The sequence below is a fragment of the Carassius gibelio genome, chromosome B13 (genome assembly GCF_023724105.1).
Source record: "Carassius gibelio isolate Cgi1373 ecotype wild population from Czech Republic chromosome B13, carGib1.2-hapl.c, whole genome shotgun sequence".
Taxonomy (NCBI): domain Eukaryota; kingdom Metazoa; phylum Chordata; class Actinopteri; order Cypriniformes; family Cyprinidae; genus Carassius; species Carassius gibelio.
In genome coordinates, this window is record NC_068408.1 from 12,536,740 (window position 1) to 12,563,169 (window position 26,430).

Consider the following 26,430-nt stretch of genomic DNA (forward strand, 5'->3'; position numbering starts at 1 on the left):
TAATCTCAACACATGACACATACTTGCACACATATTTCACTCCCTGATCGCTCAAAGCTTAAAGTGTTTCTCTAAGATGTTTGACGAAGAAATAGTGTTTGTAATTCCTTGACAGTGTCTGCTTTTTTCTCATCGGTCACCTCATTCTGCCAGAGGTGGCCTGTGCCATTGTTGGTCTGGTGTGAAGGGGTCACCTACCAACCCCGCTTTACAAGATGGGCAATGAGAACAGCACTTCGGAGCTTCCGGTAAGATGGTTTCAATTGGGACCTGCTGCCTGGCTTAGCACCGCTGTATTTATCTCTTCCGAAACGTTTGGACTACCATGCTTGTGTGTGCCTTAAAACTAGACTTATGGTTTAGAGCTGTTATGACTTTTGGTGACATCTGTTAGCATTCACCATCAACTGACACACTGCCTGTGACAACCTGTGCTTGAGATAACAGCTCAGATAGAGAGAGTGCTGTGGTAAACGACATGCACCGTTGTTTTCACTGTATGTCAAACATTCGGACCGAATTTTGTTTTGAAAGAGTGCAGATGGTCAGTGAACTCATTCTGTGTGGGATTTTTAAAAATCTAAACCAAAAGGCCTATGCCGTTCGCAACGGTGCTTTATAGTGAATAAATAAGTAGAGATGCTACTATATTAACAAATTTTTTTTCAGTAGCATGACTGTCTTTGTTGGCTATTTTTAATGTCTGCAGAGGGAATAATAAATAGCAAACACGTTCACCTCACCTCAACGTTCCTCTCTCTTTAGAAGCGTTGAAAAGTTCACCGGTTCATTCTAAACGGTCCTCTCACATGTTGCGGTGGAATGTGCGATTCATTAGAATAAATTGGATCTTACTAAAAGTTATTTTCTCATATGCATCCTTAGAATGTTCAATCAATTAATTCTAATGAATCAGATCATTAAAAAACAGCTTTTTTCCTCATAACCCATGTATCGCTAAAATGTCCAACTCATTCATTCTAGTTAATCGGCTGGTTCTTAAAGCTCCCTTCTCTCTTCATGCTTAGCACTGCAATGTCAGTTTCATTTAAGTTTTGATCATTCGGACTGTTCATGTAATGTAACAGATAAAAACGTTTCACATTTTCGATATCTCGTTGGGCTAAGTAGCCTAGCCTTCTTAGTTTTTGACCCTGTTATGCAGATTTTTTGCTTTTTTAGATTTTTTGCTTTTTTTGATATGGTCGCTAAATTGTTTAATAGCCTACTTATTAGGCTAATATAAATATATATAAATATAAAAAAAAAGATGTAATTTCTGTATTTAAATATTAATAAAGGTATTTGGCTATTTTTCCCTAAAGTAACCATATTTTTGTTTAGCATAGCTAATTAGTTAATCCAAACAGTAACTTAAAAGTTAAAAGTTCCCCCAACAAATCGTCACCATAATTTAAATATTTAGCATGTGTATGACGTTTTGCTGCTGATATGATTTTACAAGACATATATGCATTTGTGCATTTAACTGTGGCTTGATATTCAGAGGACCCTGAAAGGAATAATTTTGGTGACTTTGTGCTACATTGAAAAGGCTACTCAACTTGGAATTCAGGGTTTATCTTAATAGGATTAATCTTTCGGGCTCAGTGTTTTTTCATGGATGACTCCAACAGTTTGGTAGTTTCCCAGAATGAAACTCTTGGTAAACGTCCAGCAACAGCAGCACTGGGAACTGATTGAGGCATGGATCTGCCAAAGACTGTTGCTTTTTTAACACAACTTCTAGCTATTTCTTCTGTTCTCATCTTTTGCATTACACATATTTGTCTCTGCCACAGGAGGGCGCTCCAGATAAAGTGGTGCTATTTCCTCCAGAAGAAGCACAGTCTGACATGGTAAAGGAGGTACTGTAGGGACTGGTGTCAGCATGTGTGTGTGAAGCTGCACTGGGAGTGTGCATGGTATTTCTACATTAACTGTGGTTCAGAAAGATGTTTACTTAGAACATATGAACAAATATAGATTTGCAAAGAATAGATTTGCCTAAGGGTCCACTAGAAGGCTATAAGACAAAACAAGCATTTAAATAGCCCAAGACAAAATAACTATGTCTATATCTTAAATCTTTGAGCCTAATCATTCTTAATCACTGAAATTTTGTTCAAGCTGTAAGACCACATTTATTGAGCATACACTCTAAAAAAAAAAAATATATATATATATATATATAAATAGGTTTTCAAGTCCTAAACTGTAGCAAAAGTAACATCACAATCACAAAAATAAAATAAATTTAAAGGGGTTAAATGGGCCAATATCCCAAATTTTCTTACATATCATTAATTACCTAGAAATATTAAATAACAATTAATATCTAGATTTCAAAATTTGAAGCATTTTCAACATTTCAGTTTCACTGTTTCCAGATTTAAATGATATTTAGAATCAGTGTTTGTTTCTGTTTAATCATTTTAGTCCCAACCACGAGCATACATCAAATACTTAAATCTCTGATCTTTGAGCATAATCATTCCTAATCATTGAAATTTTGTTCAAGCTGTAAGACCACAAATTATATAAACATATTATATATAACTGGCTGTATAACTTTTGCTAAATACTGTAAATATGTGGATTTTGCACACCGTAATGGCAAAAGTGTGAGGTTTATTTGAATGTAAATAGCATTTTAAGTACTATGTTTCACCATTTCCTTTTTTTAAATTTTAACAATTTAAGCAGTTTTATTTCTGTTGGTCATTTAAATCATGCATTACAACTAATTAATTAATATATATATATATATTAATATAAAATTTTCTGGGTATGCCAAGCTCTAAAATATTTTATTGGGTAGAATAAACTGTAAGAAAAAAAAATATTTGTTTCAATTTTAAAAATTCCCTCAGTCAGTCTGTTTAAAATGGAGTATTGTTAGATATTGTTAAACCTCCAAAAGTTAGTGTATAACATGATCCCCTCCTGTGGGTTACGTTGAGACTGACCTTTGGCCCATTTCCCAGTATTCACCTGCAGAGTGTGCATCAGAGTGCAGTCCTCAGTCTCTCAGCAGGAAGTGACAGAACAGCAGCAGACAGACGAGGCAGGAGAGGGAGGGATCAGAGGGCAGAAGCGTCATGCTCAAAGAGTTTCACATAGTAGGGGGAGCAGTTGCTCTCAGTAGCCTGAGATATCGTAGTACTGCTTCTCAGCAGGAACAGTCTGTCTCACACTTCCTAGGGACTAGCGGAGTTCTCCTGTGAAGGGCATGGGTCTATAGCAGGAGAGGTGAAGGGAGCTGAGTCAGGAGTCTGGGGGGGAGACTGGAACATAGGCACGACCGGCAGCATGTTTGTGTCTTCACCCAGCTGAACCAAAAAATACACACACACGTCTCTGCTAGCTCTCTCGGGAAGTTCAGCGCAGGAGTGCTGCACTGTGAAGCTGTAGCAGTCTCGTGCGAATGTGTGTGTGCCTCCTTAGAGAAGGTGAGTTTGTGATTTATTTAGTGGCTTACTGCAAATGAGTTTTACACTGCAAAATATAAATATTGTTTTCTTGTTAAAATATCTCAATCCCTTAAGACAAAATAAATGCAGTGCTGCATGAGTTATTAAGAGAATGTATAGGTAACACTTTAGTTTAGGGACCAGTTCTTACTTACTAAGTATTAGCATAAATATGGCTGTTTAAGTACTTATAAAGCACATACTGGAATGCCTTATTCTGCAGGACCATATTTTCTATTACTACACCATACCTAAACTTAACAACTAACTTAATAACTATTAATAAGCAGCAAATTATGAGTCTATAATTAGTTAATAGTGAGATTTGATTCGCAAACTAAAGTGACCAATGTGTTTTTCTAATACAAATGTATTTTGTCTTACTGAACTGGGAGTAAAAAGTAAAGTTTTCATTTAAGAAAAATAAATAATCATTTTTAGACTTTTTTTTTTTATTTGAAAACAAGTGAAAAAGAATGATTAAAAAACTTATTGTGAAGTCATTTATTTTTTGCAGTGTAAAAGTTGTATTTATTTTGTATTGAGTGAACTTTTGCGTGTTGGCTGAATGCACTGGTGTGTATGTCCTAAATCGGGATAATACTTTGGTCTGTTTCATATAGTTATTCAAAACTGGACTGCATTTCATATAATTCATGGGTTGTGTGTGTATCCCACAACTATTTAGAGGTCAGTCTGCTGCGTTGGGCTTATAGGATTGTCATGGAAACCAGTAACACTACACAGCAAGGACGCTTGGTTAACAGCAGGGATTTACTGTAGTGGGGACAATGTGGTCTGTTAAAGGGGCAGGGCAAAAGAGACCATATGGGGTCTGCTTTTCAGGACCACTCATGCTGTAGGTCAAAGGACAAAGGTAGACAGTGGCCCTTTATTTAAAAAGACAGCAGTGATTTGAGGTTACCTGTTTCCTTCTCCAAAGGCCCCATGTGTGCTGTATATATGGATCAACAGATCTGGGTAAGAGATTCCCCCAATGTAGCTTATATCATTTTAATTTCTAAACCTACAGACAAATGTAGCTCCGTGAGTGTGATTTATTTTAGTTTCTGTGTGCTCAATGAAGTTTTCTAGGGCTCAGATATAGGTTCACAGCATAGACAGGAAACAGGAAGTTGTTGAACTTGAAACCAAGCATGAGAAACAAGATCATAAGAAGACAAAGTGTGCTATTATTCTATTAAACTCAAGTGTAGGTGTGAAAAATGTGGTCTTAGAGCTTGAATAAAATGTCAGTGATTAGCAAGTTTAAAAAGTCCTTTCTTGTGATCAAAGATTTGAGTATTTGATGTAAGCTAATGGTTCGGGTTTACTGTTAACACAGTAGGGCTTTATAATGTTATTAAAGTTAAAAATAGATACAGACTCAGATTCTAAATGTCATTTAAACTGGGAAACAAAATTTTAAATGTTGAAAATTTTTCTAATTTTTCAATGTAAATGTTAATTGTTATTCAATATTTCTAGGTTATTAATGATATGTAATAAAGTTTGGGATATTGACCCTTTAACCCCTTATCAAACAAATATTTATCTTTTGCTTTTTGAAAGAAGAACATTTAAAATTCATTCAACTTTTCAGAAACATTTTTCATTAAAATTATTTTATGATAAATAAAATAAAATAAAAAAGATTTTTTAACAAGCATTTTTATTAGTGGTCTCAAACTATGTACCCCATTCAAATAACATACGAAGGCCTTGACTTGTTGTCTGTGGGTGAGTAAACAGATTCTCAGGTTGATGGCAGAACTTTTGGAGTAGTGTAGCAGACACTGGGTTGTTTTTAAATGAAGGGCCGAGGGAGAGAGGTTTAGGGACACAGTGATACAGTACAGTGATTGTTCGCCGGTGTGTGAAGTGCATCCTGTTCTTCAGGGGTTTTGCCTTTTTTTTTAAATCCTGCCATCTGTCACTAGTAAATGTTACTGATATTTGAAACCCTTGTGTTTATTCCAGGCTTGGTTAACAAATTAAAACTCTGAATAAGCTAATGGAATCTGAACCCTTGAGTTAGTCTGGACTTAGATCAAGGGCATTTCATTTGATACTCTGACCTGATTCAAATTGAGTGCTGTTTGGGTTCAGGCTTGGGAATGTAGATCAATGCATGAATTCACTCTTAAAGTCTTAAAGCTCTGAGAGTGTATAACACGTATCCTACAGCAGAGGTGGGAATGCAATGCACCCATGTGTATCAAGTGCATGTGATGTGTACAGGAGTCGAAGATGATAAAAACAATGCTTAATGGATGTGAGGCTTCTCTAATGTGGCCTGTGTTCCAGAGAGCCTGCAACATGATCCCCTTTTGCTGCACAAGACTTGCCTGTGAATCATACTGTTGATCAATGAGTGTGTGTATGAATAAAATGTGTGTGTGTCTGTGTGTGTCTGTGTGTGTGTGTGTCTGTTTTGGAGGGGTAGGATTCTCTTATTTTAAATCATAGTATTTATTATGCAAATGAGAGTCTAAAATTATCAAATATTATACAATTATTTGGGTTTGCTTTAAAACAAAGGTGGATATTTGACAGTCTATTTTTATTTTATTTTTTACTTTTTTACATTTGGATGATCTGCTGTTGCAACCCCCTAACGTGAGCAGGAAAATAAAGTTTTTTTTTATTATTATTATTATTATTTTTTACCATTTTAATCACCTAGGTAAATTAAATAGGCTTGCAATGTGACAAATGCATTTCTAAATTAAATGACGTAGTAAATAATCCATGTATATGGATTTACATGTGTTTGTTTGTTTGGCGTGGCCTTTTACAAATTTTCTAGAAAGCATTCAGTCTGAGTTTAAAGTTATCTACGGTTAATGCAGTTCAGCTAAATGAGGCTATCTTATTTTATCTGGAAAGACTAGTGGTAAAACCAGTAAAGTCAGAACAATAACTTCATTTTTGCCTCATTTTCAATGAAACATGAAACACGAAAGTAAATAAATTCTGTGGAAATTCACTGTGAACCTAGAATTACCCTTTTAGGTTACAACCGAAGTTTTTTTTGGTAACATTGTTTTTTCATGTGCGCAAAAGGGCATATGAACATGCCTGAACTGATCCTTAAGACCCAGCTGGTGTGGTGGATTCATTGTAAACATGTTTATTCTTTAAAGATTTGTCTAAAAGTTCTGATGGCACAATGATAAATGCCTGATCTGAAATCATCTCTGCATTTAAATTGTATTGACATGGTGGGTGTGTTTTCTTTGATGTAAAATGTCAAACCCTGTACGTTTGAAGGAACACAATCTCGGTTTGAACAACTAACTTGTTCTCAAAGTGGCAAGTAAGCCATTTTAGGTGTGTGCAGCTGGTCTGAGTGATTTATGGATGTCTAATTAAAAACAGATTGCACCGGTCTGTGCTCTAACTGCTTTTGTTGTGTTTCTCAGGCTGCAGTACACACTGACAAGGCGAGCACACTGAAGGAGAAGTCTGCCACTGCAGAGAACGGATCTGTCCACACTGATTCAGTCAAAGCTGAGCCACAGGTGTCTGCTGACGAGGAAGAAAAGCTGAGAAGACCGGAAGAGGAGGATAAAGAGGAGCTAGAGTTTCCTCATGACCTGCTGCCCAATATAGACCTCGACCTCAGCACTGAGCTCAATCTCACCTGGGGAACCTCGCTTGGGTAGGTCTCAACCATTTCTCTCTCTCATACAAACACACTGATTACCTCAAGAGAACTGTGCTGAGGAGTAGATCTGTCATTTGACACTTAGCAATGGGCAAGTTTCAACAGGATGCCTGATTCTTTTGAAATTCTTTTTGACTCGCATCTGATGCAAAATTTTCCACCTTTCGGTTATGTTTTGCATACTGGTAAACAAAACAAAACAAAAAAAAAACGTTTGCATTCAGGAAACAAAAATAGAGGTGATAATAAAAGGTGATAATGGGTAGTTTGCCTAAGTATTGTATTCAAAAAGGAATTTTTTGTCATAATTTACTCATCCTAACATCATTCCAATCCTAAACGACTTTTAAGAGCTGATATTTTGAAAAATGTCTCATACAGGTTTGAAACCGCATGAGGGTGAGTAAATGATGACAGAAATTTAATTTCTATGAAAGTTCAATGAGAGGTGCCATAAAACTGTGAACTCACCTGGGAAAAGAATTTCGCAAGTTCATATTAATCTTGAAACTGGAAGCCAGTGATTACAGTGGACTCTGATACTCGCGCACTCATTTGTGTCTCGTCTTACTTTGTTTCACAATCAAAGCAAAACACAAGGCTTATTATACGAAGATCCTTCCTTGTACTTGCTTGGCTGGATAAACACAGAATGAATTTCCATTCATCTCTGACTCATTCCTATGGAAAACTTGACTGAATGGACAATTGGCAGGCCTACAAAAAAAGCCACAAACCTTGCCAGCTGTTAAGGTGGTAGAACCCAGACACACTACTATGACTTATTTTACATGATTTTAAGGAGGTAATGCTAATTAAAACGAAAGGCTTGTTTGAAGACATTACTATTTACATTATATATGTGTGTGTATATATATATATATATATATATATATATATATATATATATATATATATATATATACACTGTCATAGTATGTAGTGTACATAATAGCAAGAGTTTCTCCAAGGAATTGCCAAGCAAGTGTCAGTTCTAGGAATAAAAACGTTACAAAATGTTACAAAATCTGTGAATTTTACTTACCATAGTGTTACATACCAAAAATGTTTGTTTTTAAAATTGTTTTGATAAAACCCTTCTTCTTACATTTCTTTTACAGTTTGATTATTAATTGAATCTCCCTGCTAATGAGCCCTGATGTTATGAGGCTCATATTCATGGGTATTTATTTGTGTATGTGTGTGTAAAGTTGTGAGCAGGGGAGCTTGGCTGAAATGAAGAATGAGGCTGTGGCACTGGGTGGCACTGCCAACCCTCTGCTGGCAGGCCTAGAGCACTACATGGAGGCCAGTCCACCAGTAGTGGGCCTCATGAAGAGGTAATAGAGGGATGATTAAAATGGAAACAGAGAGATACCAGTCTGTTACGGCATAAGAGACAGACATTGGTAACTCGGCCAAAGTGTATTCATGTTTTCATATGTAATAGATTTTGGTGAGATCTCTTTTGCTCCATTTTGTGTTTTGGGTGTGATTATTGATGTGTGCTGTGTAAATGGAGTTCCCAGTAAGCACAAAACAATTTTACTTTTCAAAACACTGAATTTATTTGCAGCTAAGTTACACTGCAGTACTCTGTTGAACAAGTTTAACAAACAAATAGATGTAAAAAGTGATTCTAAAAATGATTAGTACCAAAAGAGAAAAAAAGTACGTTAAAAATCTAACTTTATACAGCCAAAATATATTAAGGAAAATAAGCCTATCCTAGTAAAAAGTTATTTGAAATACATTTATTTAATTCACAGTACATTTACATATTTATGTACTTAATAAAAATACCCTGCAATTGTACTTTTGGTAAACTAAACTAGTATAATTAAAGTCTGCTAAACTGGAACAACTAATTTTGTACTTAATGCATTTTAATTGTTTGGAAGATATAGTGAAGTATATTTGATTTGTTGCTGAAGTGGAGCTATTGCAAGTATACTTTAGGTACACTTTAAATATCTTGCATTTAAAGACAGATATTATTCAAATGTATTATTCAATCCTAATCAATATAAAGACATTAAAACACGTTTAGGCTTAATATTAAGAAATGTGCATTGTGCACAATTAGTACTCCAAATAAAGTTTCATAAACATTTTTGAGTGATCTGACTATACAGTAAATATATTAATATATTTAAATTATACTTAGTATGAAATAAATGTATTTGAAATATATTACTTTTTCTAGGGTAAAGTAGCCTTAATCCATGTTGTATGCTTTTATGTTATTGCTAATATGGAACAAAACTGTGCCAAACTGTTTTAGGTTTATTAAATATAATCAGCATTTAAATGAAACAGGCTTCAAAAATGTCTTCAGAAATATTGTTTTTACAGAATATACGATATGTTTATTTACAAAATACAACCAGAAACAGCTTGCTTTTTAATGGTGAGCACAAAATATGTAATTTTTTAAATATATGAAACATTTTATTTATTTATTACTTGAATACATCATCTGTCATGTTAAGTATTTAGGATCAAAATGTTTTTAAAAACTATTCACAACTGGAAAAGCATTTACACAAATGTAGTTGCACTAGCTGGGTTAGTGGTCTTTTGGACATGTTTGGCTTTAAAGCTGGTTGAGTTGGTTTGCTGTGAACTAAACTAGCGCTATTTAACACGCATGAGATAAAACTGTATAGTTTACCACACTAGATAGATATACAGCGTGAGAGGTGTCCTGCTTTACAGGAAGTTATGTTTGAGTGTAGTGTGTTTATATTTGTGGTTGTTTTGTGTGTGTACGTTCATTTTTTTCCTGTTGACAGAGTTATCAACTCATTGTTACATCTGGTTGCAATTGCATAGACTTCTGCGGACACAGACAAATGAGATCTACATTCATACTTGACATACTTGACATGTTTTAAGGGTGTACTTCATGTTAGTTTCTCTCAGCTAAATCCTGTCATTGTCAGCTGTTTATGTTTTTATACTATTTATGTTTTTATTCATATTTATGTATTCTTTTTCTGATTGTGTTTTTAGAAGTGCTCAGGGAAGGGCAGGGGATTGTGGGTATTGAAATTCTGCCTGACAGTACAGTAAGGAGTGGCTGCAGTTCTGTAATTCATTTAGACATACAGTATGCCAAAAGCAAAAGGCCTCAAGTAAGATTTTGCACATACAAGCATAATTGCTGTAACTTAAACTACAGTACAGCTGTCTGACTTTCCAGTTATGCCAGAGAAGAGTTATAAACGTTTTTCTTGCCTCCTCTTATTGGGAGTGGCAGCTTCCAGTCATAATCATTTACTGAAAAAAGAAAAAGGCTGCATGGTTGAGCCTGTTGTCATCTATATCAGCAAGCTGGCAGATCACATGAGTGCTGTGGTCCAATCAGAGAGAAACCCATGAGGATCTGCTTTCTCATTTGTTTCCAATTGAAGTGTAGGTGATTGATAGTTTTTTTTGTTTAAAATGACAGGCAAAAATTTGTTAGCTAAGCTGTCTGTTCTGTTAATTCCCCTTGAGGCACAGAAAGAAGCACACTCAGGTAAGACAGGCAGTGTGGGGGAAGCATGGTTGTCATATTAGATCAGCTGTAGATACTTTATTGGGTTATTAGTCTCTGACTGTGTTTAAGTTCCTGAAACGTGATATGCAGAGTCACAGTGGTTCACCAGGTTCTATATTGTCTGCAGTAATAAGGTTGTTGGAAGCATTTAGCAGTGTTTTTGGCTGGTGCTGTTCTGTATAGGTAGTCAGTTAAACTGGGTCCTTAATGGGTGCTAAAAGCTTTGAAGCATTAACTTTACTCTAAAACAGCATGTGATTTTCTGCCAAGTCCATAAGATTTCAGGCTATGTCTTTATGAGGGCATTTCACTTTTCTAAATTTATAATAAATAAATAAACAATCATGGCACTGTTTATAGTAAAATATTATTTAGTTTCTTATTTAATGACGTCCTTAAAACAAAGTAAATTTACTTGAGAAGCAGAATTGTATATAACAAAAATACTAATTTCATAGAATATATCTTGAATAAAGTTTATTCATTCACTAAATTATTTTTAAAAATTAGTTAGATTTATGTTAAAATAATATAATAAATAAAACAATGCTCCTGAGGTGAAAAAAAAACTTAATTCTAGATATATTCTTGAAAAAAAGTTTTTATCATGCAATTTTGTTCTCAAGAAAATGTACCTTGTGTTAGGATGACAAATAACTGATTTAGAATAATGATTATTATTATTATTTTATTATTATTATTTTTTGCAGTGTGCGTGTGTGTTTTTTGTATTTTACACATTTAAAATGCTTCATTGTGCCTATGCATGAACTCTCATCCTGTCTCTGGCATGAGGTGGAGTGGAGTGCTTTGGCTTGGTGTGGAATGAACAACTGATTGTTTCTCAGAGCAGTTTTATTCTAATGTATCTTTTTTGGTAAACACTGATAGCTGTGATGGTGACCAATTGTCTGCTGAGACAGCATCACTGGCCCAAGCCCACTTGTCTAGTGAATCTCAGCAACATGTTCCATCCCTCAGTCCTTTGGCTGCCCAGATGGATTATGAACTCCAAGAAGCTTTAAGGGAATGTGAAGATGAAATGGCTGCTCTTGGCATATCTTCTGATGCAGACACATGGACTGCAGGTGATCTGGATAGGCCTTTTTCTGTAAATGATGAGAAAAATCAAACTGAGAAAGCTGAAGTCAAAAAGGATTTTGGTTCATCTTCACATAAACCTGCCGAATTTCATGAAGGTTGCCATGGAAATGATGGAGCGCACACAAATGACTCAACAGCGGGTGAAGAGGGGGTGTTTAGCTTCAGAGATTATGTTCTAGGAAGAAAGCAAAATAATACTTGTACAGCTGAAGCTGAGGTGGTCAAAAGCATTGAGGATATAACAGAAAACCACATTGAAGAAGCAACCCAGTTGTCAGAGGCAGAACAGCAAACAAATTCAGAGATAGAGACAAAAATAGACACAGCTGAGAACATAGCTGGTCAACAAAACACGCATACCATATGGACAGGTACACAAACAACATCAGAGATTGATGCGGAAAAGGAAACACTTACCCAGGATCAATCAATACAAGATATCTGCTTACTTAAAAACACCCTGGAGGGTCAGAGTTCACAAGATGACAGAATAAACGTTATAGCACAGACAACTCCGAGAGAAACAGGAATAATTCAAGAAACAATTCCCGTAAATGAAGAAGTCAGAAGTTCTGAAAAAGCTACACAGATGATTCAGAGCTCAGATGAAATAAAAATAGATACACATAGTCAGTTAATTAGTGATTTACTGGCATGCCCATCCACATATACGGATAAACATTCTAGTCACTCGTTGCATTTAGAAGCTAAAATAAGCATACATCCAAACATACAGAAACAGGTGGAGTCAGGGACACATCAGCGGATAAATGGACAGATAGAAACAAACACAAAAGTAGGATCAAGCCTTGACCATCAGAGACAGGAATTAGGTCTCCCAGAACAGCTGAGTTCTACGGGTAAACAATTGATCTGCTCCCCACCTCCAGAACCCAAAGCTCATCTTTCCCTGGCCGAGGCTCCACCTGCCCTGTTACTGGACTCTCCACAGGGGCCTGAGCAAAATGATAACCAGGATCAGACAGATGGAGCCTGCAAATCAATATCAGAAGGTGAAACCATATACCACAATCACTGTACAACAGGGGAAGTCAAACATGAGAAAAATGTGTCTGCTGTTGTGATTGATTTATGCCAAGCTACAACAGCCCCTGAACATGGGCCCATAGGGAGATGTGACTTAGAGACATATAGACTGGAGAAGGAGAATGGACCTCCTTTAGGCGGTGGAGCTGGCGCACACGTACCACTGAAGGAGAATTTACATGCTTTGAGCCGAGCCGGAGCAGAAGAGAGTGCCCTTGAACAGGCTTCAGCGGAGTCCACTGCCTCCACATTGCTACAAACAACACCCACGATGCCAGAAATGATAGAAAGCGAGGGAGAGAAAAAGAGAGGTGGTGCGTTTCAAAGTGCCGCAATAATATTACAAGCAGCAGAGAGAGAATCGGCAGTGCTGGAAGCGGATGAGTCTCCCAGCTCGGAGGAAACATTAAGTGAATTTATAGCTGAAAAGGGACAAGAATGCACCTCAGTAATTTTTCCAGACATTAAGTGCTCACCTGTTCAGAAAGAGGAGGCAACTGAGGAGAGCTGTAGCAACTCGACGGAGTGTGAGGGGAAGGGAGGGGGTCTGCTGATCGCACTCTCCTCAGCCGGAGACAAGGATACAGGCACGGTCGGCACAGAGGACAAAGCTCTGGTCACCTATTCCTCTCCATGTGTCCTTGGAACATGTGACTGGAAGGGGGAGAGCTCCCGATCAAAGGAGAGAAAAGAAGAGAGCAAAGAGGAGGGGAAAAAGGCAAGCGAAGGCGGAGCACTGAACACAGCACATGCCGGTAGGGTGTTACAGACAGAGGCAGCGACCGAGACGTGTCCATCCCATCGCATCACAGCATCACCAACGGCAACACAAGATCAGAGTGACCTCATCCATCCTGTCACAGCAGGCACAGCCCTGTTTCCTCTGACCATCAACCGAATAAACGACTGCGACTCCATCAGCCCACCCCCTCCTCTTTCCCACATAAACTCTACAAAGACAGAATCGCAGAGAGAGGAAGAGGCTAATCTGAATCCGAGCCCAATTGCATCAGGAGCAGACCTGCCAGGCAGTGATAGATCACTTCCTCCAGCAGTTTCTTTGGAAAACGAATGTCTCTCTGCGGAAGCCAACGATCAACAGGTACAGAGCACTTCAGAGACTAGAACTGCAAGCTGTGACGCATCCGTCAAAACAGAGACACAGCAACAAAAAGAAGAAATAACTCCTACAAGTGAAGACACATCTCAATCTACTAAGCTACAAGTAAACATGAGGGATATCGCTGCAAATTGTACCAAAGTGGAAGGGTCTCCAACAGGTATGCAGAGCTCTTTTGAGAACCAAAAGGATACAGCACTGAAATGCCAAATGACTGAATGTGCCTCTTTGCCCCCATTAATGGTATTTGAAAGTTTACATCACCCAGTAAAAGAGGCTAGCTTCAACTTTAAAGGTTTTCTCAGCATCAGCAAACCAGCACTTCCTCTTCAGACAGAACCGACCACTGGCCGGAGAAATACTGACCTGCATGGAGCAGAACGGGAACATACTGCCTCTGAAGAAGAAGAAGGTAAAGATGAAAAAAATGGAAAGCAGAGAGAAAAAGTGGAAATGACATTTAAAGAATCAGAGGACCTCAGAGACATGACCAGTACATCTCAAACGCAGGGTGATCCTACTGTAAAACTTGGAGATAATGTTAATGTAAATATGAGTAGCTGTGAAGGCGATGGAAAAGTGACAGATGAAACTCCTGATGTCAGCAAGGGAAATCCCGTTTCATCACTGTCAGCTGCAGGTGAGACCACCTGTGTTAATGAATCTGAGGATGTGGTTAATGAAACTCTGGAAGCAACTGAAGTAAGTAAAGAGAAGCAAGAAAATAAAGAATGTCTGAATGTTTCACAGACCACTTCAAATAATACAGATGAGTCAGCATCTACTGAGAAGAACAGTGTTTTACTACCGGATGTTTCTCCACAAGAGGGTCGTAACAGTAGCCCTGCTGTTAATGGTGAGCGGGCTGATATGACTGTGTCTGAAGGAGTTGAACAAAGACATACAGAAATTCTGCTTTCAACCAAGGAAAAGCTGGATGAAGAGACTGATGAATCAAAGGGATATGGGTTGCCTGAAACAGATGGTATAGAACTAACATGTCCAGGTAATTCAGAGAATCTTGTGAATGATAGTCGAGAGCACGAATCAAAGTCAGAAAAATACACATGTGAAGTTGAGTCAAAGGTAAAAACTAGCTCCATGTCTCCAGCAGCTGCCAAAGACATAGACAGCATGTGCCCTTGCACTCAACCAGACAAGAACTCCAACACCGAGCAGCCTACTACAATCTCAGAGATGCAATTTCTGTCAAAAGCAGATAAGTGTGACGACATGCTGCCCTATCAGACTGAATCACAGTTCAGTAATGAAATAAGGATAAATGATGACACAACGGTCCCTTCTCTTCCTGCAGCGGAGACTACAGTACCAGCACAAAGGGATCTTTCCTCAACTACCACACAAAGCACTAACAGTGATGCCAGGGATGTGTCTGTCATTGTACTAAAGCCTCCAGGCCCAATGCTGAGTCACTGTGAGTCTGTTAATGACTGTGATATTGCTGTAGCAGGACCCGGGGAGGATTGCAGTGTGACCTGTGTGTGTGATTCTGACACAGAGATTTTAAAGAATATTACAGACAAATCTAATCATCAACTGGATGTTAATGAAGACAGGTTAAGATCTCAAAATGCAGATGATTTGCTTTACTCTGCTGGTGTCTCCACACAAGAAATTGCAGCATCATCTGGGAACCATTTGCTTACAACTGACAGACCAGAACATGCAGGCGATTCACCGCTGGTGTTAAAGAACTCCGATATTGTTGGAAATGCAAAGATGAAACAAAATGACGGATCTAAGGGTGTTGGAGAATTGGAGGTTGTTAGAAAAGAGAAGAGTGAAGGACATTTAAATTCTGTATATAAAAATGATTTATGCAATGCACCGACAAATGCTACTACAGAAAATGAGGTTATTAATAACAATACTGAAGAATGCATGCACATGAAAAAGGGAGAGGACGACAAGAAGTGTGTAAAGGAAACCGGAGAAAAAATCAATGCAGAAAATGAAACTAGGTCCTCTCAGGAAGAAGGGATTGAGCAAAAAAATGAAAAGCAGGGTGAAAGGAAGGAACAAGAAGTTATCCCTTTTAAGGAGCAGAAGCATAATAATGATGAGACCAATTCGTCTGAAACATCCTGTGCTAATGAAACACTTAATTCTCAACCTGCTTTGACAATGCAACGAAGTCCTAATGATGAAATCAAATGTGATTCACTCCTGATGCACTTGGAGGACAATCTCACCACACTTCTGACTGAGGAACCTGTTCAACATGTGTCTGAAAATGTAAAAAATATTAAAAGTGTATCCAAAAGCTTCAGTCAGGTGATGGGAGGAGAGCAAAAGAGGGAGATTTTTCAAGAAAATGAGGTACAAAATGTAAAACCCATTGCAGAAAAGGACAGCAACAAAAGTGCAAATACCTCTCAAGAACAGAATGAGACTGCTGCAAAAGAAAAACCTGATCAAACACAAACAGAAAATCAGGAATTAATAAATCTCTCCAATCTAACAGGAGAAAAAAAACTATTAGATGAAACCACTCCAAGAGGAAAATTGCGGTCTAGCCCTATGCCTGATGCTGGTTTAACCTCTGAAGGCATTATAGAAAAGGCTCTGAGTAGTAGAGGGGCACTAACTGAAAAATCTCCTCCAGTCATTGATCACACCCTGTCAGCAGTGGTGAATACTTCTCCTGAGAGAGACCACACACAAGATCCAAAGGGTTCGTGCCAGTCAGATTTGGCATTTACACAATCTGGAGAGCTCCAGCTGCAACAGGGCTTTATGAGTGCCCCTGAAGCAATGTTAAATGTGAGTAAAAGCAATATTTTAGAAAATGCTGAGACCAATAATCATGCAAGTGCTGAGGCAAGTAAAAAGCCAGAGAAGGTGATGATGTATCATAGTGCAGAGGCTCCAAGATCCCTAAACAACACATCAGAGAGTGCCACACTGGTGGGTGGCTATAACAAAGATGTTGCTGTGTTCAATATATGTCCAGAGAATGAAAAGAAGGCAATACAAACAATAGATCTTAATGGTGGGAGATTTTCTGTTTGTGGGGAAAGTACTTCAAGTGAAATCCAAACTCAGTCAGCTCCCAACTTGTCTGTAACAGCATCGTCAGCTTCTGAAACATTAGAAGTCAAACGGGTTATAGAGGCTATAGAGGCAAAAGAGCCTGCCATCTCAGCATCACAGGAAAGTGTGAGTAAACATGCAGACTGTACCAAATCACAGGTCAGCGCGGATGCACATGGGAATGTGTGGAACGAAATCCCTGACAAGAAAGGCTCAGAATTTCCGTTAAATCACTCAAGTGGGTTCTCTATGATTCCCACCCTCTCACACCATGAAACAGGACTTAAAACAGAAGATAAATGTTTAGACTCCATTACCCCTGGAGACAGTGGAAACACTGAGATCAGTTCTGATTCGATGAGTGATGTTGCGCAGATGTCTATAGCAGGAACTTCCCAAATTCAGCAAGAGAAAGAATTTGTTTTTCAGTCCTCTGATTGCCAGCTCTCCACCACCACATCCTCTGTTTCTGTGCTCCGAAAATGTATTAAAGAGGAAAAAGAGATAATTGAGGATCAGGCCACTAAAGATGGCCCAGAACCTAACACTCCTAATTCCACTCCCCAATCTGAGACAGCCGCCAGGAGGATGGAGCAGCTTAATAAGCATTTGTCAGAGCAATTTCCAGATGGTACCCTAAAGACAGAGGAGCAGAATACACAGTGTTCTGAACAGCAGTTACAACATGTAAGAACTTGTTTGGACGCTGAAATCACAATCAGTTCTACGAAAGAAGAAAACACCATTTCAAATGATGTGCAACAGCGAGAAGGAATTCAAGAAGCGATAAGTAGACAGATGGCGGATGAAGAAAAGAACAAGGCCATTGAAAATGGGGCTGAACCTAAGTCTTCACAGTCTATAATTGAAGAAAGCATCTTCAAAGAAAACCAAAGCAAGTTGGAGGAGCAGTCTTTATTTTCCCCTGTTGAAGCAATAGTTGATAATGTAGACAAGCAAATTGAAGAGGTTTCTAATGAATCACTGACAGAAATGATAGAGGCTGTGTCATTGTTGTACCCTGAGACCTCTATCTGTTTGGTGACTGACCCCCAGGATTCCCTTCAGTCCCCTTCTGCAGTCAATCAACAGTGTAGTCAGCCACCCACTAAGTCTTTTATCCAAAACTTATGTGAAAACGCCACAAAGAAAGTTGAAACTAGCAGTGAGCAAAGTTCTGACATAGCAGATAACTCTCCAGAAGACATAGAATCCCTTCTAATCAAAAGAGCAATAAAGAATGATGACAGGGAAGCTATTAAAGATGAAGTCAGCAAGGTGTCAACGGCTGCAGATGTGTTGCTAGGTTCAGGCACAGGAACAGAGCAGATATCACAGGTTATCGACAGTTCAGACAGTCAAATCCTAAGTGCAGTCTTTGCACCTGAGAGGTCAGATGCAGTCAAGTCCTCTGAAGGTTCTGACTGGCTCAGAGCTCTGAAGGAGGCAGCCTCCGTGTCTCAGATCATTCCAGAGCACAGAGATGAGTCTACCTGTGGATCTACAGAAAACAGGTACATTTCATTTGATGTTTGTTTTTAAAATGAGAGACCGTGAGGGAAGTTGTCTTTGTTGCACTCACAAATATGTTGAAAGAAATGTAGTGCTTTTCATTGACACAGATAGAAAAAAGTATTTTATTCTCACGTGACGTTTTGAGTGAAAATGGAGCGAAGTACAAGTACTACAGCCCATTATCTCCTGAGGGTGACCTCAACAGTGACATCAACTGATGCCCTTTAGGGCAAGAAAGAATCCTTTCATACCCACGCTCAAACACACACTGGGCTTCACATATTTGAGCACCACACATACACTTGCATACAGGCTATAAGGAGTTTTCATTGAGACAAACAGTGAGCAAGATTTCTTCTGTTTATTTTCTCTCTAGGCCATTTGAGACCCTCCGTTCGCCTCAGACTGATCTAGAATTCCAAACCCCAACTGAAGAATATTTTCCCCCTGCTCCTGAAGAGAGTTTTCCTCCAGCACCTGAGGAGATTTTGTCTCCTGCTTCTGAGGAGATTTTGTCTCCTGCTTCTGAGGAGAGTTTCCCACCTGCACCCGAGGAGAGTTTTCCTCCTGCTTTTGAGGAGAGTTTCCCGCCTGCACCAGAGGAGAGTTTTGCCCCTTTTAATAAGCAGCCAGAAGAGCCACCAGACTGCAGGTGAGACCTCCTATATGCTCCTTATGCACTTTCATGTGATGATTTGCCCCTTCTTTTGTTTGTTATTGAGTTAGTTGGTACTTGCCACAAAGAAATTCCCCTTAATGGAGACTATAGGATGCCAAAGTAGTTATGTTTCGATCCAGGGAACTACATAATTCATAGAAAGGGTCATGCTTTGCATCCGGGGGCATTACTTTTTTTGTGTTTTGTCTGTTTTATTGCTTAAGTGAACCAAATTACTACATTTACATTTATTCATTTGTAAATGCTTTTATCCAAAGTGACTTACAATTGGGGAATTCATCAAGCGATTTGTCTTAAAGAGGCAAACAGACACAGGAAGTGCTCCTAATACCAAGTTTCAGGCATTGTTCAAATAAGTAATTACTACATGGGTGTCCAAAGACCTAATTGTTGAATATCTGAACACGTCTAGAATGGAGCATTGCAATGTACACTTCGCCTTCTTTTGTGGACTTTCTTATTTGCTCTCGTTTTGTCATTACTCCCCACTCCCTCTCGTGAGTCTATATCTGCTCTGTTGCAGCAGCCACAACTGATGAAAGTGGAGCACTTGGTGCTTGTCAGTCAGAGGTTTTAGCCTAGCACCTCATTTAGAAAGACATGCCGGAGCCGGAAAGAAAGAAAGATAAAAAGAAAGAGAGAGTGGTGGACAAAGGGATAGGGAGTGTGGATGAAGGGAAAGAAGAGAGAGAAACTTTGACTCTGCATTTGTCCCAGTATCCCTGAACGGCCCACTCATTATTGCTTGCCACAGATGTGGACTAGAGGAATTTTGCATGTATCTGTCAGTATGTGTGTGTGTGTGTGTGTGCACGTGTCTTACTTAAGTAGCATATGTGTTTGCTATTTGCACCAACGCCCTCACATGAGGTCATACCAAAAGGTCTGTCAGTGCTGAACAAAAGCCATAGTTCAGGGCCGCTCCAGTTGAGAATATTACTCTGTGTGTGTAGATAGATAGATACAGTCAAGAGAGAAAGAGATAGATACGGAGAAATAAAAGAGAGAGGGAGTGTGAAGTGGCTGCCTGAGGAATTTTGAGTGGCTTGCCTAAAAGAATAGTTGCACACTTTACTTTTGGTACTGATCTCGGGTGAGTTTACTAAACCTCCTTTGCTGTTAAAAATTGATTTTTTCTCTTTTAAATTTGACTAATAGTGTCAACTGCTGGAGAATACAGCCCTGTGGATATTTGGAAAGATGATAATTACAGATGGTTTGTAAAGATCTCTGTGGATAGATGGAGGGAGGGACAGTAAAGGAAGACAGGGAGGGAAGAAGGAAGTGTGTTGTGAAGTCTGTCTCTCATTCTTTCAAATTTGCTAGCTTGCTCATTCCGCTTGTTTTGACAGTCTCAGACACCTGATGATAATGATTTGCTCTGTGTTGACAGAAGGTTAAATTCCGTTATTGTAAGGAATGAAGTAGATTAAACAGGACTTTATGGGTGCAGTTAAGATACCTTTGCTCTTGGTAATGTGTGATAAACCCCGCTGTAGCTGTACTAAACCCGCTTTTAGACACGAACCCATAAAATGCTGTGCTACATATCGTTTGTGGCATGTGAATTTACTTTATTTCATATGGGAGAGGGTATTTTGAACTATGTGGCTTTTGAGGCATTGTGTATAAATGAAATACAGTGCAAAACTATAGCCTGATGGTTTTAGTCAGATGTTTTAGGCAAGCTACCAACTTTCCACATGTACATGCTAATATTATCCTGTTAAGATAACTGTGCAGATTTGAATAAGATGCCTTCGGTTACCCTTCAGGGAAAAACTAGAGAATGTTCATTTCCTGTGGTTATTTAGAAAGTTGCAAGGAAGTTTTACTTGGTCTTTGTGTTAGCGCCTCACACATAACAGCTGAATAAAAACACAGCAATGTAAAATTTGAGAACTCATGCTAATTTTTTATAGTGCCACTGTCTACCACAAAGTAACTAAATAGGTCACATACAACAGGCTTCTGTGTTCCCAGCTTTCACACATTTTATGTAGAGCAGATGAATATGTCATTTCCAAACTATTCCATGTCATTTAGCTAGCTTATTCCACATTTGTTTTTCATTTCAGTGGGCTCTATAAAGCCACTTGTGATTTTATGACCAAATGAAACTGTGTGTGTGTGTGTGAAAGAGAGAGAGAGGTGGCTCGGAAGCCTTATGATGCGTGACAAGAGCTAAGCAACAGTTACCATGGCAACAATTAATAGCCAGTGCAATTATTTTGTTTTAATGGAACACACTTATGTTAGTGATGCTTTGAAAAGCTGCTCTTATTCAAAATGTTTAACAATTTTACATTATAAAACGAGACAATAGGCTTTAATAATTGCATTTATTATAAAGATAACCGTGTGACGCAGCCCCTTTTTGCTCAAACCTAACCACACTGTACTTCTCTAATTATGCCTTACATATTTCTGTCAGTTAGATTGTAGTTAGGACTGTGAAAAAGCTGTATGATGGCTGTGCTAACAGTAGTGATGCTGTTATTTTTATGGCTGCTAACACTCCAGCTCCCCCCTGCTGCCTTTATTTAGTGCAGTCTGTTTGCTATTAAAAACCATGTCTGGACTCATTCCTATGGACACAGCTGCTCCTGGGAGATTAGATTTTGTGTTTGTGCTCTTCCCATTAACTCTGGGCCCTTAGAAACCTTGTTGTGTTCATTAAGGTTGTGGTTTGTGGTTATGTCTAACATGCAATCTCCCACTATCCGGCTAAAGCGAAGGAAGGAGAGGATCGTAATACTTTGATGCGTGCGTAGACCTGATTAGAGGGCAATTCTGCACACTGTCTACAACTGTTTCTGATGAGATAGAGCAGTGCTATGTACAGTTGTTTAGGCTGTGTGGTGGAGTGAGTTGTATTTTTAGTATGTGACATGAGGCACACACCCCTTGACAGGAGCAGCTGAAGGGCTGTCTGCTGTTCTGTCTGTTGGATTAGGTTTTGTTGGAGATGCTGCTCAGCTATTGCCATTCTTTCCCTGCCGAGTGTGGAGTAGGGATGGTAGGAATGATATATATCATTATGTGATTAATTATTGTATCAGAAATTTGATAGGTACAGAAAAAGTTGTACATTTTGTATAAATGTATATATACAACATGTATCTCATGTGGTTCATTAGTAAATAAATCAGAGAACAATTGTGATTGATTTATAATTAATAGCAAATATGAATACACAAATAAATTCAATTTTTTTTAAAGTAATTTTGTACTTTTGTTAAATTTTTTTTTACTTTTGTATAAATGTTTTATATATATACATAGTGAATAAATGTCTTTATTGGTACTGTAATAATTTATTTTCTGGATAATATTATTAATTTATTTTTATAAAATCATACTGACTCCAATCTTTTGAATGTTAGACTATTTATTTATTTTTCTTAGTTGTGAGAATGGTTTAATAATAATAATAATTAAAAAAATGGAATAAAAGCTTAGCTGATGTCTGAAATCTGAGTGGCAAAAAATGTGTTTCTATTGTGTGCTATGATAATAGTTCTGAAATGAACGATTTCATAGGTGCGTCTCTCCTCACCGTTCCCTGTGTGTGTATTTGTGGTGTTGTGCAGGTCTCCTCTGGTAGAGGCTGCTGAGAGCAGTGTGTCTGTCCCATCTCCCTTATTACCCCTACCACAGCACGACACTGCTCCTGCCCTCCCTGCCCTCCTGCTCCAGGACACGGTCGAGTTCCCTACACCGCCCCCTACCCCTCCGGACAGGGCTCCCCCTGAGCCTCAGACCCTTCCTCCTGCTCCTTCTGGTCTAGCCGAGGCTCCCCCTGCTGCCCCTGTGCCTCCTCAAATCCAACCCTCTGAGCCTTCAGCAAGGTAGGATATGATCATTTGCCGAGTGTGTTAACTGATTGTTTAACAGTGTACAGTTTTTCTTCTTTAGAAGATTGTGAGGATGCCACAAGTGTAGAGATACTGTACGCTCAAATTTAGTTTCATAGTATTTTTGCTTTGTGGTTATTTTAAGATCCTTGGATGATTTTGCCACTCATATGCCCTCCCTGCGTGGGCAATACAGTTCACACAAGGCTGCTTTCAAATTCTCTTCATCCATTTACTCTGTTCTGAACTATCAAACTAATGAGAATTTATAAATACTGATTAGGTTTAATTAAATAGATCTGACTGTATTATTTTGTTGACTGTGCTGCTGATAATAATAGCAGTGATGATCCTGAGGGATTTGTGACATACACTCTATGTACTGTATGTACAGAACTGTACACAGAGTTCCTCGTTACACCCTGTTTCCTCTGCGTCTGAAAGAATTGAAGCACCCAGAAATTAATTTACCATGAAGACTATTGGTCTTTGTATGCATCTTTACAGCACTGTATATAAAGAATATATTTGCCCTAAAATTATCTTAAATTATTGATTAAAATGTTTGAAATTCATTACAGCCACTTGTTATACAATAACATGTCAAACCAAGTATCTGAGCAAATGATTCTAGCTTTTTCTCAGAACAAAATTCCCTTTTGTGGATATTTTCATTTTAACCCACTGTTTCAAGGTGATTTTGGCAGTTGAAGTCACTTTTCTGTGTGGATTTAAGATACTGTATTGTCATGGAGTGTGCTGCTACTATTGTAGGTGACTCATTTCCATTTGTGCACATTGTTGTAAACGTTTTCACATCAGTCGGAGGCTGTGCAGTGTTTGGATAGAGAGCAGGATGACTCAGCCACGTTGACTGGTGATGAGCTCAACATGCATTTCTTCTATCAGACAGCAGAGGGCGATAAAGTGTGCATGTGTTTCTTTCAGTGCTGGAACTGAACTCTGCTGCCCACTGCAGCACACAGCTTGTAAACACACATCAGAACAGGAATACATCCTAAAAACCGTCCTACACTGTATGGAAAAAATGTGAAAAAAACTGTACCTTTAGTTTGTAGCTGGTGCAGTACCCTGAAATGTACATCTTATCTACCCATAAAGGGATGCAGAATGCAGATGCAAGAACTTAATCTTAAGATCTCACATGTAAAACGTAGCATTTGCATAATGAGATTTATTTCAGAAGTGCACCACCATCCAGCCAAATATAAACTGATGCCCTGGGGCACCAGCTTGATGCATCTCAACATAAAACATCCATTAGGGGAATGAAGCCTGTTCCTTTTGCAAACAACTAGAAAGGGCAATCTGTCTTTTTCATTTCTCTCACACTCTTACATTTTTTCTCTTTGGAAGGTCATTTGTATTATGTATGCTTTTGTATTCACTACTGGATATTTAAGATGCCAGTATTTGAGCACAGTACAGTTTAGTCTTTAGGACACGCTCAGGTAAACATTTAAATGTTTGTTTTGGCAAAATGAAGCCATATATATCTGTATTCCTTATACTGGTGCCAAACTGAAGGGTTTTATGGTCATTTAACTTAACTTGTTCATTAGCAAATGAATAAAAAAACAACTGACTGATCCATAATTCACAGCAAATATGAATATGGCTCCCAGACCAAAAAGAAATAACTAAATATGCTCTCCTTATTCATATTCCATGCTTGACTGTTAGTTCAGCCTAGATACTAAAAGCCCATGTTATGAATCTTTAAAAAAAACTGCCCTTGCAATATCTTTCAGTGGCTGCACTGCTGAAAATTTAATTTTCAATTTCCTGCATCTGAGCATAGGATGAAGATGTCAGTACACACTATACACTCTCACTCTGCCTGTGACAGCATTTTTTACAATTTCTTTTATTGTAAAATAATGAGTTGTCACATGTCTTCCAGCTGTCTGACACAGACAGCTATTAAATTTATGACAGGTCTTTATAAAAACCTTCGCTGTTGCTATAATTTATAATGGACGGCTGTGTTTTTTCATCACTTTTGCTCTTAAAAATCGGAGTGAGAGGAAAGTAGCCCCTGGCTTCTGCTGAGAAGAAAACAATAGCTGCATATAGATGCTGCAGAACACTGTGTTCCTCTACAGGCACAGAATTTTCTAGAAATAATAAAGCATACATCCTTAAATCGCTGAGCTGAGAGAAGGGAAGTCATAATATGATGAGAGGTTTGAACAGACAAGTGGTCTCCAGCATTAGGATGGTGGGCTACAGAACCAGTGACTTTCACTATGATAGAGCCTTAAACATGCCATTGAATCTCATTTGTGTAAACACCCTCAAGCTACAGAATTATCACCCTTTGTGTACAGGTGCATGTTTTTACTTGCTGCTTTTTATCTTCTATTTTCAAAAAGTTTTGTTAATGGCAGGCAGTGGATTTTTAGAAGAAATGTTTTTTTTCTGCTGAGACCAGTTTTTTCTCTGTGCTAAAGGCATATGGGTCATTATTTACCTTGCTTCTTGTACTGTGATATTTCATGCTCATGTAAGCATACTATTTATTAAAGAAAACATTTCAAATAAATAGTACATTAAAAATGCATGCCTTTTTTTACTACACTTTGTTTGACTATTAATATTAATTATTAACTGCCACCTTCTTTTTGGACCATTAGTCAACAAATTATCAGAGAACGGAGCAGTTATTATGAGGCTTGTAGGAGTTTTCACCGCTGCTCCCTCACATTCACACCACACCATTAAAGTTCAATGAAAATTTAATGAGCATAACCTTATCCACTGCTAATGTTTGCTGGATAGTGTTGCTTTAGAAAAATGAATGGTTTATGAAATATTTTATCTTGCATATTTTGTTTTTTTTTTGTGCATTTTTTCTTGAAGAGTCACTGCCCACTTTCCTTTTTTTTTGTGAAAAGGCCTCTGGCTCAGGGTTCCAGGTTTATCTTAATTTTGGCTAGCTAATCTCTGTTTCTTTAGTGGTTCATATCCATGTCATATACAAACACATGAACATAACAAAGCTTCGGTTAACTTTGGGGCATGAAGATTTTCCTTACTCTGTGTACAGTCCTCAGGCTCTATACTAGGCAGATCTGTGCGAAAAGCTCTTTGTTCTGCTTTCTCATGAGTGAACAATAGATTAATAATCCTCATGTTTCAGATGCCCCCACCAATGTCCCAATTTCCCACAACTGCTGCTGTCTCATGCTGTAAATCAATATGGATTAGCTCGACCTCTGAGAATCGCTACTGGTCCCCTTCAGGCTCGTAATCTCTTTTCTTTGAGTTGTCTCATTTTCATTCTAATTTTCATTTTTCATAACATTTTTATTGCGAATTTGAATATATCTGTCATTTGAGCACA

The 26,430-nt window shown here is 38.2% G+C and overlaps 1 protein-coding gene across 10 annotated transcripts in view; it reads left to right on the forward strand.

Annotated features, from left to right (window-relative positions):
- The window catches only part of LOC127970030 (uncharacterized), a 59,986-nt gene that overhangs the window by 5,727 nt on the left and 27,829 nt on the right, over positions 1–26,430 (forward strand). For 7 of the 10 annotated variants that reach the window (XM_052572220.1, XM_052572223.1, XM_052572225.1 and 4 more), the window contains exons 2-6: positions 6,899–7,137; positions 8,355–8,483; positions 11,579–18,526; positions 18,904–19,179; positions 22,800–23,057. In XM_052572220.1, coding sequence (XP_052428180.1) covers positions 6,899–7,137; positions 8,355–8,483; positions 11,579–18,526; positions 18,904–19,179; positions 22,800–23,057 — 7,850 coding nt within the window. Of the gene's footprint in view, positions 1–153; positions 249–1,802; positions 1,869–3,093; positions 3,453–6,898; positions 7,138–8,354; positions 8,484–11,578; positions 18,527–18,903; positions 19,180–22,799; positions 23,058–26,430 lie in introns of those variants that run through there. The other 3 variants (XM_052572221.1, XM_052572222.1, XM_052572229.1) reach the window with 3 other exon arrangements.